The sequence below is a fragment of the Aquarana catesbeiana genome, linkage group LG12, assembly GCF_042186555.1.
Source record: "Aquarana catesbeiana isolate 2022-GZ linkage group LG12, ASM4218655v1, whole genome shotgun sequence".
Taxonomy (NCBI): domain Eukaryota; kingdom Metazoa; phylum Chordata; class Amphibia; order Anura; family Ranidae; genus Aquarana; species Aquarana catesbeiana.
In genome coordinates this window covers 87,159,047-87,175,835 of record NC_133335.1, presented here as the reverse complement: position 1 = coordinate 87,175,835, position 16,789 = coordinate 87,159,047, and the positions used below count along the sequence as shown (strand labels likewise).

Below are 16,789 nucleotides of genomic sequence, written 5' to 3'. Positions count from 1 at the left end.
ATCCCCCTGACAGTTAGTAATCACTCCCTAGTACTGATTTAACCCCTCCCCGCCCCCTAGTGGTTAACCCCTTCACTGCCAGTGTCATTTATACAGGAATTAATGCATTTTTATAGCACTGATTGCTGTATAAATGACAATGGTCCCAAAAATGTGTCAAAAATGTCCGATGTGTCCGCCATAATGTCGCAGTCAAGATAAAATTTGCTGATTGCCGCCATTTTAAAAAATAACTTTTTTTTAATAAAAATGCCAAAAAACTATCCCCTATTTTGTAAACGCTATAACTTTTGCGCAAACCGATCAATAATCGCTTATTGCGATTTTTTTTTTACCAAAAATATGTAGAAGAATACGTATCGGCCTAAACTGAGGAAAAAAATTGTTTTTTTATATATTTTTGGAGGATATTTATTATAGCAAAAAGTAAAAAATAATGCGTTTTTTTCAAAATTGTCGCTCTATTTTTGTTTATAGCGCAAAAAATAAAAACCACAGAGGTGATCAAATACCACCAAAAGAAAGGTCTATTTGTGGGAAAAAAAGGACGTCAATTTTGTTTGGGTGCAACGTCGCACGACCGTGCAATTGTCAGTTAAAGCGACGCAGTGCCGAATCGCAAAAAGTGCTCTGGGCAGGAAGGGGGTAAATTCTTCGGGGGCTGAAGTGGTTAATAAATGTTTTTTTTTTTTTTTTTTTTTTTTTTTTTGCAACTAGTATAAATATCTGTTTTTTTTTTTGTTTTTTGTTTTTCTTTATATTGGCTTCCTGTAACCCCTGCACAGTAGGCTTGGACAGCTAGGGCCAGCACTGAGTCAATCAGACTTTGCTGCATGCTCATGTGTTGACAGTAAACATCCCTATAGGACAAAGCAGAGTGAGTAGAAGGATGACTTCCTATAGTCTCCAAAACAGACTTTGCTGCATGCTCCTGCATTGATAGTTAACATCCTTATAGGACAAAGTAGAGTGAGTAGAAGGTTGACCTCCTCTAGTCTCCAATCAGACTTTGCTGCATGCTCATGCCTTGACAATAAACATCCCTATAGGACAAAGTAGATTGAGTAGAAGGTTGACCTCCTCTAGTTTCCAATCAGACTTTGCTGCATGCTCATGCCTTGACAATAAACATCCCTATAGGACAAAGTAGAGTGAGTAGAAGGATGACCTCCTCTTTTCTCCAATCAGAGTGAGTTGTGTTCTTCACTAACCTGTATTACTGCTGCAGTGAGAAGATGGCTGTCAAGATCACAAATCTGGTTGCATACAATTACAAATTCTTTTGGCAGGTATATCACTTCCCATATTTGTATTTTAGCTGTGGATTTGGATGTCTGCCTGGAGTGCAGCTTTAAAGACGAAGTTTACCTTTACCAGAAAATAGCCTTTTTAGTCAAGGAGCCTCAGTAAATATTAAAAATCTGTGCCACTTTATGAAATGATCATTCATTTTATTGTTTTACCTGTAGGCCATTTGGGTCCCCTCAGAAGCTTGGCTAAACAAACTCATAGTTAGCAACCACCACGTTGCTAGGACGTAAAACCTTTGGCTTTAATTTCTGCAATGCTGGAACGGTTTTCATGTCCTAGCAACAAAGTGAGATATGGGGGTTGCTAACTAGGAGTTTTTTAGCCATGCTGCAGTGAGAAGATATAGAAGTTATATCTGTAGGCCAATTAGGGGACCCAATTGGCCTACAGATATAACAATAACATTAGTGATCATTTTACAAAGCTGCACAGATTTTTAAGGTTCACTGGGTACCCTTGACTGCATAGGCTAATCTCTGGAAAAGGTGAACTTCGACCTTTAATTCAATCGGACATTTGTAAAACTTAGAAGGAGAATCTGTCATTTTATAACCCTTCTATTCCTATTGCAGGGCGCACTGTGGGATTTAAGGAAGACCACTATATGCTACGACAAAGCCTTATGCAATCTGATTATCTGAACACTCCACTTGTACGGAATAGAAACCTGAAAGGTGGAGACTCTGTGAGATGGAAGATTACCAACAATGTACACCAACCACCTCCATCACCCGAGCTGGGTATGTGACTAGAACAGCAGGAGTGTTATGACTATGAAGATAGGGGGGGGGGGCAGAAAATGGGTTTAGTAAGAGTCTTAAATCTAAAGTCTTGTTTTATTCATTTCTAAAATATCCTGCTTGAACTATAATAGTTTATTGAGGAATTTTGACTGCAAAGTTAGATTATAAAGTATTATACAGTATTTGATTTTGTGGGGTGCTGAGAAAGGGGGTCAATTAAAGGTAAATGTACTAACAGTATAGGGATCCTTTAAAAGGCCAGCCTTGAACCACAGTCCAGTGACCTGCCTAGGCCAAGATGATGTCATCTGTCTGCTGCAGGCAAGAGGAAGCATATACTCAGTCTCCTCTCCCTTGGTGATTTAGCCAAAACATTGTAACTTTGTAGGAGTTCATGAGGTGAGCGGCAGCAACAGTGGGCTGGTCTGTTTCAGACACAGGAAACAGCCAAGAACTTCACAGGTACCAGGATTTATGTGATCGTGTCATCTCTGAGCCAGCATCACCAGTGTAGGAAATAGATGCTGACCCTGGATGATGCATGAACACATATGGTGCTGATCTTTTGGAGGGAAAAAGCAGATGAAGGCTTTGTCAGGAGGAGTACTGTGATCGTGGTGAGAGTGCTACATGAAAAAATATGTGATACTAGGTCCATAGCTCAAAAGGGTGCTTTTCAGCACTATTAGTTATGGTGTATGGTGGCTACAATATATAAATGTCTTCTCTTTCAGTCCCATATGGAGTCTCCTTGAGGTTGGCTCGCCTTTTCACTGAGAACCTGTCTAAGCTTCAGACAAGGGAATGTGAGCAGCTCCGTCGGGAAGTTGAACAAACGGTAATTAAATACAATGGGCTGTCCCCCCATGGTACACCCTGTGATGGCATTGTTTCCATTTCTAGTGGCCATTCTTGGTATGAAGTCCAATACATTTTGGTCCTTATGAAACCAATATTTCAAAGGGCCTCTTCATGAAAGGGCAAATGAATCTCTTCATCCTATAGATAGCTTGCCATCAATAAAGCCTCACCTTCAACTTTCCCAGGATTGATGGCAATATCTATATTTGTTTGGCTCCTGATTGGTATCACCTAGCTGTACCTACACACCTATACAAGGTCTACCTATAGGGCTGCTGTTAGAAACCACGGGGCCCCATACAGACAACCTAACACGGGGCCCCATACAGCCAAGGCTTCAGTTATGAATGAACACAGTGAGTGATGGGTACCCATCACTCATTGTGTTCATTCAGGAAAGGAAGGGGCTGGTAAATATGACATGCTTATCTAGCCCTTCCCTCACCCTCAATCTTGAAGGACCCTATTGTGTGCTTACAGCTGATGGCAGGAAGGAGAGGAGGGAAGCCAGAAGCACTGTGGGGTGGCAATTACTGGAACTGATCAACTGTATGGCTCTCTCTGTAGCAGCTGAAAGCCAATGGGAGATAGAGGAGACGGAGCCAGCTTTCAGCTGCTGCAGAGATACAGGGGATCAGTTGCAGTAATTGCTCTCCCTGCCCACATCCAATTCACCCTGTTGCCTGGGTCTCCCTGCTGGCCCGGCCCTCGTACAGGGGACTGGTGTTACCCCCTTATCCACAGCCCTATATACCTAACTGTAAGGCTTTGTGGTATGGAACCTAATGTATATTCTTATGATTTGGATGAACCTAAGGTTTATTATATGACGCTATTTGATCAAGTACTAACTTTACTATTTGAAGGACAGAAAAGCTTTGGAAATCCATCAACTAATCTGTACACCAAATAACGTGTACAGTATCTATAGCAGCAGAAAGTGAAAGGAAATCTCTCCAAGATAAAAGAACATCACTCACCTCTCCTCCAATCTGTCCAAACCTAAAAAAAAAAGTTTTGGTTAAAGATACACTTTTAGAAAACATAGCTGATGGGTGAATACAATGACAATATCCTTGGTAATGTCTCCAGGCTGGTTCATACTTATTTTCTGATAGGGATAATTCACTTGGTTTTACGATTACCCAAGGTGATTGCTACACCCACAGCAGGGGTTGGCAACTTCAGCACTCCATCCGTGGTGACATTACAAATCCCACTAGACTCTGACAACCAAAGTCATGACTCCCAGAGGCAGAGGCATGAAGAGATTTGTAGTTTCACCACAAGCTGGAGTGCTTAAATTGCCAACCCCGACCTATGATATTGGCCATACCAATGGAAGACAATGAAGTTGCACATTTTACACATTTGTCGCTGTCTAATAAGTATTTTTATCTTACGAATAATGTTTATTCCCATAGCTAAATGAGGTGTATAAAGTGATACCTGGAACACACAAGGTGAAGCAGACCAATTTCCGGTAAGTCTGGCTTTTATTTGGAGCATTTACATTCATCTCACAGAATACATGAAATTACAGTTTGTCTACTTCTTGTTTCCTTCTAGGTTACAATCCAATGCAGGCAAAAGGTATGAACACTGTCTTCGTTTTTTGGCCATCTGTCCACCTTTCTAATTGAACAAACAATATGTAATAATTCAAGAAACACAAAATTCCTGATATTTTGTCATATCAAAAATTCACCCCTTCCCAACTCTCTCATTCGTCCCTCTCTAATCCCAGTAACAACATTCACTTGTACCCCAGACAATACCCTCCTGCTATCCATTGCTGTGTAAACAGACAAAAGGCCTGAACCCGTTGTGAGATCTCTCAGAACGTTCCGAAGTTTTGTAGTAAATTGCTTGTTTTTTAATTTCTCCATCCAGGCTTATACATTATAAGTCCATCAATCAGTGGAGGAAAAGTCAGCAATCGGGATAACATCAAATAACGCTCTTCCTTTAATGAAATACCATGAATAACAGCTGTAAAACAGGCAACTCGTTTCCGCTGCCAGGCCTTAATCATGGCCATGATTAAAGTAGAACTATAGGCAAAACTTTATTTTATTTAAAATTTTGGATAGAGTAAGGGAGGGTTATAACCCCTGACAGATTTTTTTCCACCATCTGTTTTCCATTGGGGAGATCTTCCTTCACTTCCTGTCCTACAGCCAAACAGGAAGTGAGAGGAAATCCCTGAAAATTAAAGGAACTCCTTGGGGACCCCCAGGTCACCAGAACTAGTGTCCCCATTGAAAGATTTAAACTCTATTACTTTTCTGTGGACAACCCAAAATTTGGGATTTTCTGTTACTTTAACTTTCAATGATAATGGTAAACAGGACAGAGAGAGAGAGAGCGAGAGAGAGAGAGAGAGGGAAAGTGAATCCCCTTAACTGGTGGCACAGACAGAGATAAAAACTGGCAGGAGTTCTAATTCTTCTCCACTCTATCCAAAACTTAAAAAAAAAAAAAAAAACAGTTTTGCCTTTAGTTACACTTTAAGGCCTGACACCTGAAACACGTTGGCTGTTTTACATGTTACTTCAATAAAGGAATTGATGTTATCCCGAGTGCCGACTTTTTCTCCAGTGTTTCATGCTATACAGAGGCATCAGCAGCCTGACAGTCTGAGAACCGGGTGGAGCTGGAAATTAAGGCGGAAGTACTACTACACCTGTTTCCTATATAACTTCATTGACATACAATGATTGTTAATACATTTTATTACAGACAAGATCACACAATTGCAGACACCGTATTGATGGCTCCAAGAGAAGCTGAACCTGAAATTGTAAAAGTCACCGAGAAACATGTCACCCAAGAGTCTTTCCAAGACTTGAAAGTCACCCCTGGCTACTACACAGTCATATCTGTCAGAGGTGAGTGCTACATTTCTCTAATACCAGCATAAACTAAAAAGGAACATGGGCTTTGCCCATGCATGGCAACCAATAAGTTATACACACACCTATCCTTTACTCTTCCACTGCTCCATTGGACTGCCAGGCGTGTTAGTCATGACTTGGAGCCTAATCAAGTTTTATGACTACTACCCCCATGTGACAGCCCTGGGTGCCTACAGGACCAGACATTAGCATTGCCACATGGGAGGGTAAGGAAGTGGGTCATGAGCTACTGCTAGCACAAGTAAAGGGAACCTGTTGCTTTTCCCTGCATGGACAAAGCACAGGCTTACTCTTCAAGCTCAGAGCATTTATTTTTGCTGTTTGCCTTACGTCTTTGTATTTTTTTTCAAGATGCTTATGGGCTGGTGGAATTTCAAGAGGGAGTGGAACTCGTGGATGTTTGTGTTCCCCTTTTCATCAGACCAGAAGATGACGATGAGAAGCAGTTATTGGTGGAGGCACTGGAGGTTCCCACAGGAATCGCCCACCTGGGAAAGAAAAATGTTAACCTTACAATCATTAAGAAGCAAGGTGGGAGCAGTGATGTCCTTTACATGGCTATTCCATTCATGGTATAGATGTATTACATACTGTATGTATGTCTGACTTATGCTGGCCATACATATAGCAATATGATAATTCCGTGTAATTAGCCTGACATTTATCACACTAAATGGGCAAATTGTTCATTGTCATCAGAAAGAAAGGATCAGGCTTGATAGCAAATGAAGTCGAGTTGGAGGCAAAACAATCCTTTCCCTATTTGTTGTATTGAACAAAAGATCATTTAATGTACACTATATTACCAGAAGTATTCCTCAACCCGATAGAACACCTTTGGAGTGAATTAGAGCAGAGACTGCGAATCAGGCCTTCTCGTCCACATCAGTGCCTGACCTCACAAATGCTCTTCTGGAAGAATGGTCAAACATTCCCATAGACACTCCTAAACCTTGTGGACAGCCCTCCCAGAAGAGTTTAAGCTTTTATAGCTGCAAAGGGTGGGCCTACTCAATATTGAACCCTACGGACTAAGACTGGGATGCCATTAAAGTTCGTGTGTGTGTGTGTGTGTGTGTGTGTGTGTGTGTGTGTGTGTGTGTGTATATATATATATATATATATATATATATATATATATATATATATATATATATATATATATATATATAAAGTCAGGTGTCCCTACTTTTGGTAATATAGTGTATATCTAAAGCCAAAAGTTTTTATTTTTTTATTTTAGATAGTCTGGAAGGTTTTGAACTGGTTTAGAACCTCTGTGAGGTCTTTATTGCTACTTGTGTTCTGTTTGTCCTGGTGACCATTGTCATGGCAACAGAAAGTGATGATAAATCGGAAATGTTATGGTTGTCTCTAGAACATGCAAAGTCTTCCAGTGGGGACACCTATTCTACTGACAACTATGTAAGAGAGAATTTCCCCTCATTTTAATTCCTGTTGTGTCTCTGGGACAGGAAGTGAAGGGAAATCTTCTTAATAGGAAACAAATAAAAAAAACTGACAGGGTGTTTAATTCACCCCCTACTCTATCCAAAACTAAACAAAAAAAGGTTTGGCTTTATATATAATTGAATTTACTGGTTGATCATTTAGCATGTATACAGTCAATATTGGGTATTTGCTGCTTTATTCTACCCACACTTATCCCAGTGAGTCATCTTAAAGTTTAATTACTTTATTTTCTGTTATTTTTATATATTTTTGTCATACGATGTCTCATACAATGTCACCACACATGGCAATGTACTTATTAAAAAGCCTAAGTTCACCTCCCCCCCCAAAAATATACAAAATCAGCACAAGGAACATTCCTTATCTTCAGTGTGATGTGTCCCTGGTCCTTCTATCTTCTAATTTAGTGGAAATCTTCCACCTTCAATCCCCCCCACCCCTGAGGCCATTATCTTCTGGTGCGGCAGGGGTTAATAGAAATGAGGAGTTGTCATTTGCTCTCATCAAGAGACTATGTCCACCTTTTCTGCCCAGCTGCTTTAATCATGGAAACAGTTCTAGAGCTTTTATGAATGAAAGAGGATGTATAAATGTAGGAGGAGTGTATGTTTGAAAGGTCTGCCTCCTCCATTCATAGAATTTTCAGTACAGCTTCTATGAATGGAGGTGCTGGTTGGCATTCCTAATGAGTGCTAATGACAGCTCTCCAGTTTCCCTGCCACAGCAGAAGATAACTGCAGCACTGGTGGGAGGGCATTGGAGGTGGGAGGAGGAAAATTACTACTGAACTAGAAGACCTAAGCACAAAGGACACATCACACTGAAGATAAGGAATTTTTCTTTGTGCAGATTTCATATTTTTTATATGTAAACTTAGGTTTTAACATGACATATTCAAAGGAACATAAGATTTCTCATTACAAATAATCAGGGCTTTTTTTCTCAAACAATAGATGCAGAAACTCCCCTTTTTCGAGTCACCACTTGTCTCCACCCCCTACCCACCTCTGAGCACTGCTCCTTGGTTCCCCCCTACCCACCTCCGAGCACTGTTCCTTGGTTCCACCCACTACTCACCTCTGAGCATGGTTCATTGGTTCCACCCCCTACCCCCCTCCGAGCACGGTTCCTTGGTTCTCCCCTACCCACCTCCGAGCACTGTTCCTTGGTTCCACCCACTACTCACCTCTGAGCATGGTTCATTGGTTCCACCCCCTACCCCCCTCCGAGCACGGTTCCTTGGTTCCTACCCACCTCCAAGCACGGTTCCTTGGTTCCACCCCCTACCCCCCTCTGAGCACTGTTCCTTGGTTCCACCCCCTACCCACCTCCGAGCACTGTTCCTTGGTTCCACCCCCTACCCACCTCCGAGCACTGTTCCTTGGTTCCACCCCCTACCCACCTCCGAGCACTGTTCCTTGGTTCCACCCCCTACCCACCTCCGAGCACTGTTCCTTGGTTCCACCCCCTACCCACCTCCGAGCACTGTTCCTTGGTTCCACCCCCTACCCACCTCCTAGTACCACCCCCTTTTAGAGAATAAGGAACCAAGTAACAATTGTGGTGCTAAATAATTTGTATGGAATTTGTTAAAGATAACAAGAAAAGCTGTAAAATAGATCCCATGCAGTCAGCAAGAATGTACCACCCGCAATAAAATACCCTCACCCCCAGCAACGATAGACTCCCAGCAGCAACAACAGATCTCCCTGCAGCCAGCATCAATAGACTCTCCAGCAGCCAGCAACAATAGACCCCCCCCCCCTTCCCAGCAACGATGGGCCACTCACAAAAAAATACCCCAAGCAACAATAGACCTCCAGCAACCACAACAGATCTCCCTGTAGCCCCTCCAACAACATGAGACCCACCCCCAGCAACAATATAACTCCCATCAGCAACAACAGACCTCCCCAGCAACAATGGATTGCAAAAAATATATCCTCTCCAGCAGCAATAGATCCCCTAGCAGCTAGCATTAATAGACCCAGCACCTCTTGCCATTACATACATTCAGTGCTGGAGGTGCCAGAACTCCGTTCCTGCTGAAAAAAGCCCTGCAAATAATGATTCTGCTCATACAAAACAACTCCTATAATTGTAACATAGGTGACTTTTTGTAAAGTCTTACACCAGAGCTATGATATCTTTATAAACCTCTCCCTATATTACAGCTAAGAGTATAGTGTCCTTTGTGAAGCCAGCGTATACCTACAGCCGCCATGATCAATTAGCACGTGTTCCTGTTTCTCGGGAAATTCTGCAGAGTGGCAAATCACAGGTTACCTACCGCTCAAAGGACCTGACGGCTCGTGAGGGCAAGGTAAAGGCTCATCTCCATTTTAAATTTTTTTTGTGTTGATCATGAGGAATGTTTACATGCTTTATTATTTGAATAAATAGATAGATGTGCTTAGTGTAGTAAGATCAACCCTCCACCCACTGACTTTCTACATTAGAGATAAGCTCAGACTGTCCTCCAAACTCATCTCTAGCTGTATTCCTTGTGTCCTCTATGTAATCCAGTGATCTGCAGGGCCAGGTCATTCCTGCCTCTTTTGTTTTTCAAGATCTATTGGGGGAATGACCCGGCCCATATCTAATTAAAGAAAAAAAAGAGCTTCATAGTATCATAGTAGGTAAGGTTGAATAAAGACAATAGTCCATCCAGTTCAACCCATGTGTCAGTGTCTATAATTATTTCCCATATCTCTGTATATCGTGTTCCTTAAGATGCACATCTAAGAGTCTGTTAAAACTATCGATACTCCCCGCAGCCAGCACCAAATGGGGGAGAGAGTTCCACATCCTTATTGCCCTGACAGCAAAAAAACCCCTTCACAGTTTAAGGTTAAACTGTTTCTCCTCCAATCTCAACGTGTGGCCCCTTGTCCTCTTGCACTCCTTGAGACTGAATAGTTTTTTTCCTATGCTGGGGTATTTGTAAATTGCTATCATATTCGAGCTTGAGTTCGAAGTTTGACTAGAGATGAGTTCCAGAGATGAAGCTCCACATAAGCTGTTCATGAACTCAGATGTTGAATTGTGTGATTGCGACACATGTGCCATAGGCTAAAAATGACTTATGGCCATTACATTCAACCCAACAATGTAAACATGTACATCCTCAGAAACCTTAGGTGATCTGCAGTATGTCAACAATTAAAATATGACTGGGTGCAATTTTTGCAACAAACAATATATTTTTTACCATAATGGCAATAAATACCAGGGTCAATATTTTACCATGGATTTGTTACCACAAGTACAAGCTGGATTTCGAAGATGCAGAGGAACTAGAGATCAAATGGCCAACATTCGCTGGATCATGGAGAAAGCAAGGGAATTCCAGAAGAATGTCTACTTCTGCTTTATTGACTACAGTAAAGCCTTCGATTGTGTGGATCACAACAAGATGTGGCAAATACTGAAAGAAATGGGAATACCAGAACACCTCACCTGTCTTCTGAAAAACCTGTAAGCAAGTCAAGAAGCAACAGTTAGAACAGGTCATGGAACAACTAACTGTTTCAAAATTAAGAAAGGAGTGCGGCAAGGATGTATATTGTCACGCTACTTATTTAACTTATATGCAGTACATCATGCAAAATGCCAGGATCGACGAAAAACAAGCCAGAATTACCGTATTTTCCGGACTATAAGGCGCACCGGATTATAAGGCGCACTAGCAATGATCGGCTGTTAATGGGGATATTTCCATATATAAGGCGCACCGGACTATAAGGCGCATTTAATGAAACAAAACTCTGATGCGGTACCGTAAGTCAAATTTTATTCAACTCTTTAGCAATAACCATAAAATGGTCTATAACAATAACTCTTAACACTGTTCAGTTAAATACAAAACCAGACACTAACTTTTTCACTTTATTCTTCTCCCGCAAATCCATCAAATTCTTCATCTTCAGTGTCTGAGTTTAACAATTGGGCCATTTCGGCATCAAGCACGCCCGTATCCCTCTCATCATTCTCATCAGTATCCGAGTCAGGCTCGTTGCTGTCATCGGTACCGGTACTTAGCTGTTCAGTGATAATTCCGGACTTCTTGAAAGCTCGGATTACACTGGTGACTGATACCTTCGTCCAGGCATCCACGATCCACTGGCAGATAGTGGCGTAACTCGCCCGGCGTTGCCTCCCTGTGTTGGTGAATGTGTGTTCGCCTTCTGTCATCCAATGCTCCCACGCAGCTCGCAATTTAACTTTAAATGACCTGTTGACACCTATATCTAGTGGCTGCAGTTCTTTGGTTAATCCACCCGGAATGATGGCAAGCTCCGAATTAGTTTTCTTCACTTGGGCTTTGACAGTATCTGTCAGATGGGCGCGCATGGAGTCACAAACCAATAGGGATGGAGATTTGTGGAAAAAGCCACCCGGTCTCTTGACGTAAACCTCTCTCAGCCACTCACTCATCTTCTCCTCGTCCATCCAGTCCTTCGGGTTAGCCTTGGTGATGATGCCAACCGGGAACCTTTCTTTTGGCAGAGTCTTCCTCTTGAAAATTACCATGGGTGGTAGTTTCTGGCCATTAGCCTGGCAACCGAGAACTACAGTGAAGGATGACTTCTCGTTTCCTGTAGTGCGTATAGATACCGTACTGGTCCCTGTTCTCTCGACAGTACGGTTTACAGGGATATCAAAGGTAAGGGGGACCTCGTCCATGTTGGTGATGTGCTCTGGCCAGATCTTCTGTTCATTGATCTTGTTCTTGCAGTAGGTACGAAAAATGGCCAGCTTTTCTTCGTAATCCTTTGGCAGTTGCTGTGACATAGTGGTTCTTGTGCGGATAGAGAGATTCCGCCTTTTCATGAAACGGAAGCACCAAGAGGGATCTCCTCGAAAGCCGTTGATCTCCATGTCGCGTGCGATCGCTGTTGCTTTGAGTCGAATAGAGACAGTAGAGACACTTCTACCTGCGGTTCTCTGTTCAATAACCCACTGTTCCTTGTCAAAAGAAGTTTATTGAGTATACAATGTTATAAAGATACATAAAGTAAGTTTACAAGGATCTATAAAGTAAGCTCATTGTTTTACAGTAGGGTTTATATAGGTAAATATCATGAAATTTCAAATATTAAACATTGGGTTCACGTAAACCTAAATTAAAGATATATATCATTTCCTTAGTTACTTTTGTAGGTATTTAAATGATTTATACCTACTATACATATTGTTTACAGGTAGAGTGTATATAGGTCAAATAAATTCTGATAATGAGCTTTAATCGTAAGGTGGAGAAAAGGAAAGAGAAAGAAGAAAAAGGGTTGAAAGGTAGAGGTATGGTCCACAAGGTTGTCCCGCTCGTCAGTTTATTATTCTTTTTAGTTCTCTTTGAAGCCTTAGAATGGGTGTCTCTGTAAGTCATTTAATCTGTTACCATGGCAACAGGACAGAGTCATTGAAGTTTGACAGGAACTGTTGTTTTATCCAAGGATGCCAAAGTTTTTCAAATTTTGGAATTTGATTTTGATCGATGGCTACCATCTTAGCATGGGACATTGTATTATTCATTCTGTGAATTGTTTCTGCTAGTACCAATGTAGGAGATTTCCATGCCTTGGCCACTGTTTGTTTTGCAGCCGTTATTAGTTGGATCATAAGTTTGAATTGAGAGAGTGTTAACCATTCCGGTTTTAGATTAAGTAAAGTTAAATATGGATCTGGTTGTATTATTTTTTTAAATATTTTAGATGCAATCACGAAGACTTCCTTCCAGAAGGTTTGGATTACTGGGCACGTCCACCATATGTGTAAATATGTGCCTATTTCTGGGCATCCTCGAAAACAAAGAGCTGAGGTATTAGGTGAATATTTTGCCACTCTAGCGGGTACAAGGTACCAGCGAGTTAGGACTTTATAATTTGTCTCCAGTGCTAAGATGTTGGGTGAAGATGACTTAGATGTGAGCCATATGTTAGACCAGTCCGTGTCTTCTAAAGTTCGTCCCAGGTCCTCCTCCCACCTCTGAACGTAAGAGGGTCTATTAAGATTTGGTACTCCATATAATTGATTATAAAGTGATGAAATTGTACCTTTAGCAAATGGATCTTTTGTACAGATTGATTCAAAAATGGATAATTGGGATAATGGTGTATCCCCCTTTAGGAATGGTGTATAGAAATTTTTGATTTGGAGATATCTAAATATCTCAGAGTTTGGTAGATCATATTTTTCTCTAAGCGATGGGAATAAAAGGAATGATTTAGATGCTATGAAGTCATTTAGTGTCTGAATGCCTGATGTCGTCCAAGCTTTAAAAGAATTTGGGTAGATCCATGCCGGATAAAAGGCCGGATTTCTGATAAAAGAAAGGAGAGGATTGTGTGGAGATTGTAACTGATATTTGGTTTTTAGTTTATCCCAGAGAGATAAGAAGTGTTTAGTTATGGGATTATGAATTTTAAAGCGGTCTTTAGGATCAAGCCATAATAAATTTGATATTAATAGAGGGTCATTTTCTGAAGCCTCTATAAATACCCATAATGGGATTTCCTGTTTTGCATGGTATTTGGACAGACTGGCCAAATGTGCCGCTCTGTAGTAGTTAGTAAAATTAGGGTATCCCAGGCCTCCTTTATTTTTGGGAAGATGTAGTGTGTGTATAGGTATACGTGGTTTAGAAGAGCCCCATATAAATGAAGTTGCTCTTTTTTGTACTATTCTCAAAAAATAGGAAGGAATTGGAATAGGGAGGATTCTGAATAGATAAAGCAATTTGGGTAGAATAGTCATTTTGATTGCATTAATCTTCCCCATCCAGGATAAAGGAAGTTGCGACCATTGTTTTATTAGATTTGTGATCTGTCTTAATACAGGAGGATAATTGGTTGAGAATAAGTCAGAATGAGAGGCTGTTAAATGAATTCCAAGATATGGGATTGATTTTTCTGCCCATGTGAATGGGAGTGCAGCCCTAGCCGGGATCAATTCCATGTTTGTGAGTGAAATATTAAGCACTAGGCATTTCTTAGAATTAATCATAAGGCCGGATAGGGCTGCAAATCCATCAAGAGCTGGTATTAAGTTAGGACCAGAGACCTGTGGTGATGATAGAAAAAGTAATATATCGTCTGCAAATATACATAATTTGTGTGTAATACCTCCTACTTCAATGCCAGTTATAGTTTGGTTTGTTCTGATATATTGGGCCATGGGTTCGAGTATAATGGGCAACCCTGTCGGGTACCTCTTTCGATATTAAAGGCTTCAGATTTGTATCCAGCATATTTTATATAGGCTTTGGGTTTATTATATAATGCTTTGATCCATGTTAAAAAGTGGGGTCCAAAACCCCATTTTTGTAATGAATATTGCATATATTGCCAGGATACTGTGTCAAATGCCCTCTTAATATCGAGAGATAGAAAACATAAAGGGATTTTCCGTTTTTTAGCAATATGTGCCAATAACACTGCCCTGCGTATATTATCGCCTGCCTGTCTATTTGGCATGAAGCCTACTTGATCTCTATGTATTAATTTTCCTATGATGCTATTGAGGCGTTTTGCTATTATTTTTGCTAATAATTTAATATCGAGGTTTAACAGAGAGATAGGCCGATAATTCACACAGGAAGTATCATCAGAAAGGGGTTTTGGGATCATACAAACAATTGCCATTAGTGTTTCTTGCCGAAAAGAATGTCCATCTAGAAGTTTGTTAAAAGTTTCAGTGAGAATGGGAGAGAGTATTTCTGAGAATGTTTTATAGTATAAAGCCGAGTAGCCGTCTGGGCCTGGTCTTTTGTTAAGTTTTAGGTCTTTTATGGCGTTAGCAACTTCATCTATAGTTATAGGCTCATCCAAACTGCTTTTTTGATTCTGAGATAACTCAGGTAAGGTTATTTTTGAGAAAAAGGATTCAGCCTCTGTAGGATTAAATTCATTGTTTGTCTTGTATAAAGTTGCGAGATGTGAGTGAAATTTATGGACTATTTTAACTGGATTACAAGTGTAAACATTTTTTGATAATTTCAAACGTATTGGTTTGAAAGATTTGTTAGTTGAATTTAATGCCCGAGCCAAATATGTACCTGGTTTGTTTGTATTCATGTAGAAATTGTGTTTGGAGCGTTTGAGGGATTTATCAACTGACTCAGTGAGAAATAGATCGTATTCCAATCTAGATTTTTCCAGATGAGATTTTGTACTCTGAGATGGATTATCTTGAAATGATATGTAGGCTGCATTAAAATTGAGTTCTATTTTTTTTGCTAGATTTTTGCGTTCCCGTTTAAATAGTGCCATTTGTCTTTGTATTGTACCACGCAAGACAGGCTTATGAGCTTCCCACAGTGTTATTGGGGAGATGTCTGTTGTATTATTAATTGATATGTATTCCTTTAAAGCTTGTTCAATGGCCATCTGATGTAGTGGGTGTTTGAGCATTATGTCCGGTAAGTACCACGTTGGGTCATGCGCTTTTGGTATGGCTGAGGCTATAGTAGTGTATACTGCATTATGGTCAGACCACGGAATCGGAATTATATCTGATGCAATAATTTCTGGTATCATTCCTATTGTTAGAAAAATATGATCTATTCTGGTGAAGGTTTGATGAGGGTGCGAGAAATAAGTGAATTTCTTTTTCATTGGGTTACTTTCTCTCCATGAATCTACCAGATTGTATTTGGAAAGAAGTTGAGAAAAAGGTAATCTAGAGGTTATTTTGGATGGTGTAAAAGGTGATTTATCTAGAAATGGGAGGAGGACCTGGTTCGAATCCCCACACATTATCACTGTTCCTATTTTGTGTGTATTAATCACTTGTAATATATGTGAGAGGAATGGTGTAGGTTGTTTGTTAGGAGCGTAGTAGGAAATCACCGTGATTGCTGTATCCATTATATAACCCATGAGTATCAGGTATCTACCTTCTGGGTCTTTAATTTCTGATGATAAGGTGAATGGTGTGGATCGGTGAAATGCAATTAGAGTTCCCCTTTGCTTGGTACAGGCAGAAGCCGTGTAAATTTGTTGATAAAAAGGAGAAATATATTTTGGAGTAGAATCTTTGGTGAAGTGTGTTTCTTGGAGGCATACTATGTGAGCCTTCTTGTTATGGAAAGTACGGAAGGCTTTGGTCCTTTTTTGAGGGACATTTATTCCCTGAACATTCAGGGAAAGTATATTCAGTGGTGCCATGGCAATAGATCAAATAGTTTTGACTTACTTTTTGTTATGCAGAGCTGACTGCGCAGATCAACCTGTGTGGACTGAAGAGATGAATAGATAGAAAAGAAACCAGTGAATTCTGGAGTAAAGAGTAAACAAAAAACATATGAGATTAGATGATACATTGTATAAATTATTTTTTGCAAGTAATCACAATTTACCCGTGAAAGAGAGTAAATATCTCTCTCAGGGGAATAAGTGCCTTCGTCACACTCCCACATAATATGGTTGGGAGAATGAGGAGGGCTAATGGGGGTACACGGATCTTCCGCTTACAGGAGAGAAG

The 16,789-nt window shown here is 40.6% G+C and overlaps 1 protein-coding gene across 1 annotated transcript in view; it reads left to right on the top strand.

The window, feature by feature from the left end:
• LOC141113355 (integrin beta-4-like) overlaps positions 1-16,789 on the top strand; it is a 107,004-nt gene that overhangs the window by 31,980 nt on the left and 58,235 nt on the right. Inside the window, 7 exon segments of the mRNA XM_073606415.1 lie at positions 1,884-2,051; positions 2,789-2,892; positions 4,340-4,398; positions 4,485-4,508; positions 5,658-5,806; positions 6,185-6,364; positions 9,481-9,629. Coding sequence (XP_073462516.1) covers positions 1,884-2,051; positions 2,789-2,892; positions 4,340-4,398; positions 4,485-4,508; positions 5,658-5,806; positions 6,185-6,364; positions 9,481-9,629 — 833 coding nt within the window.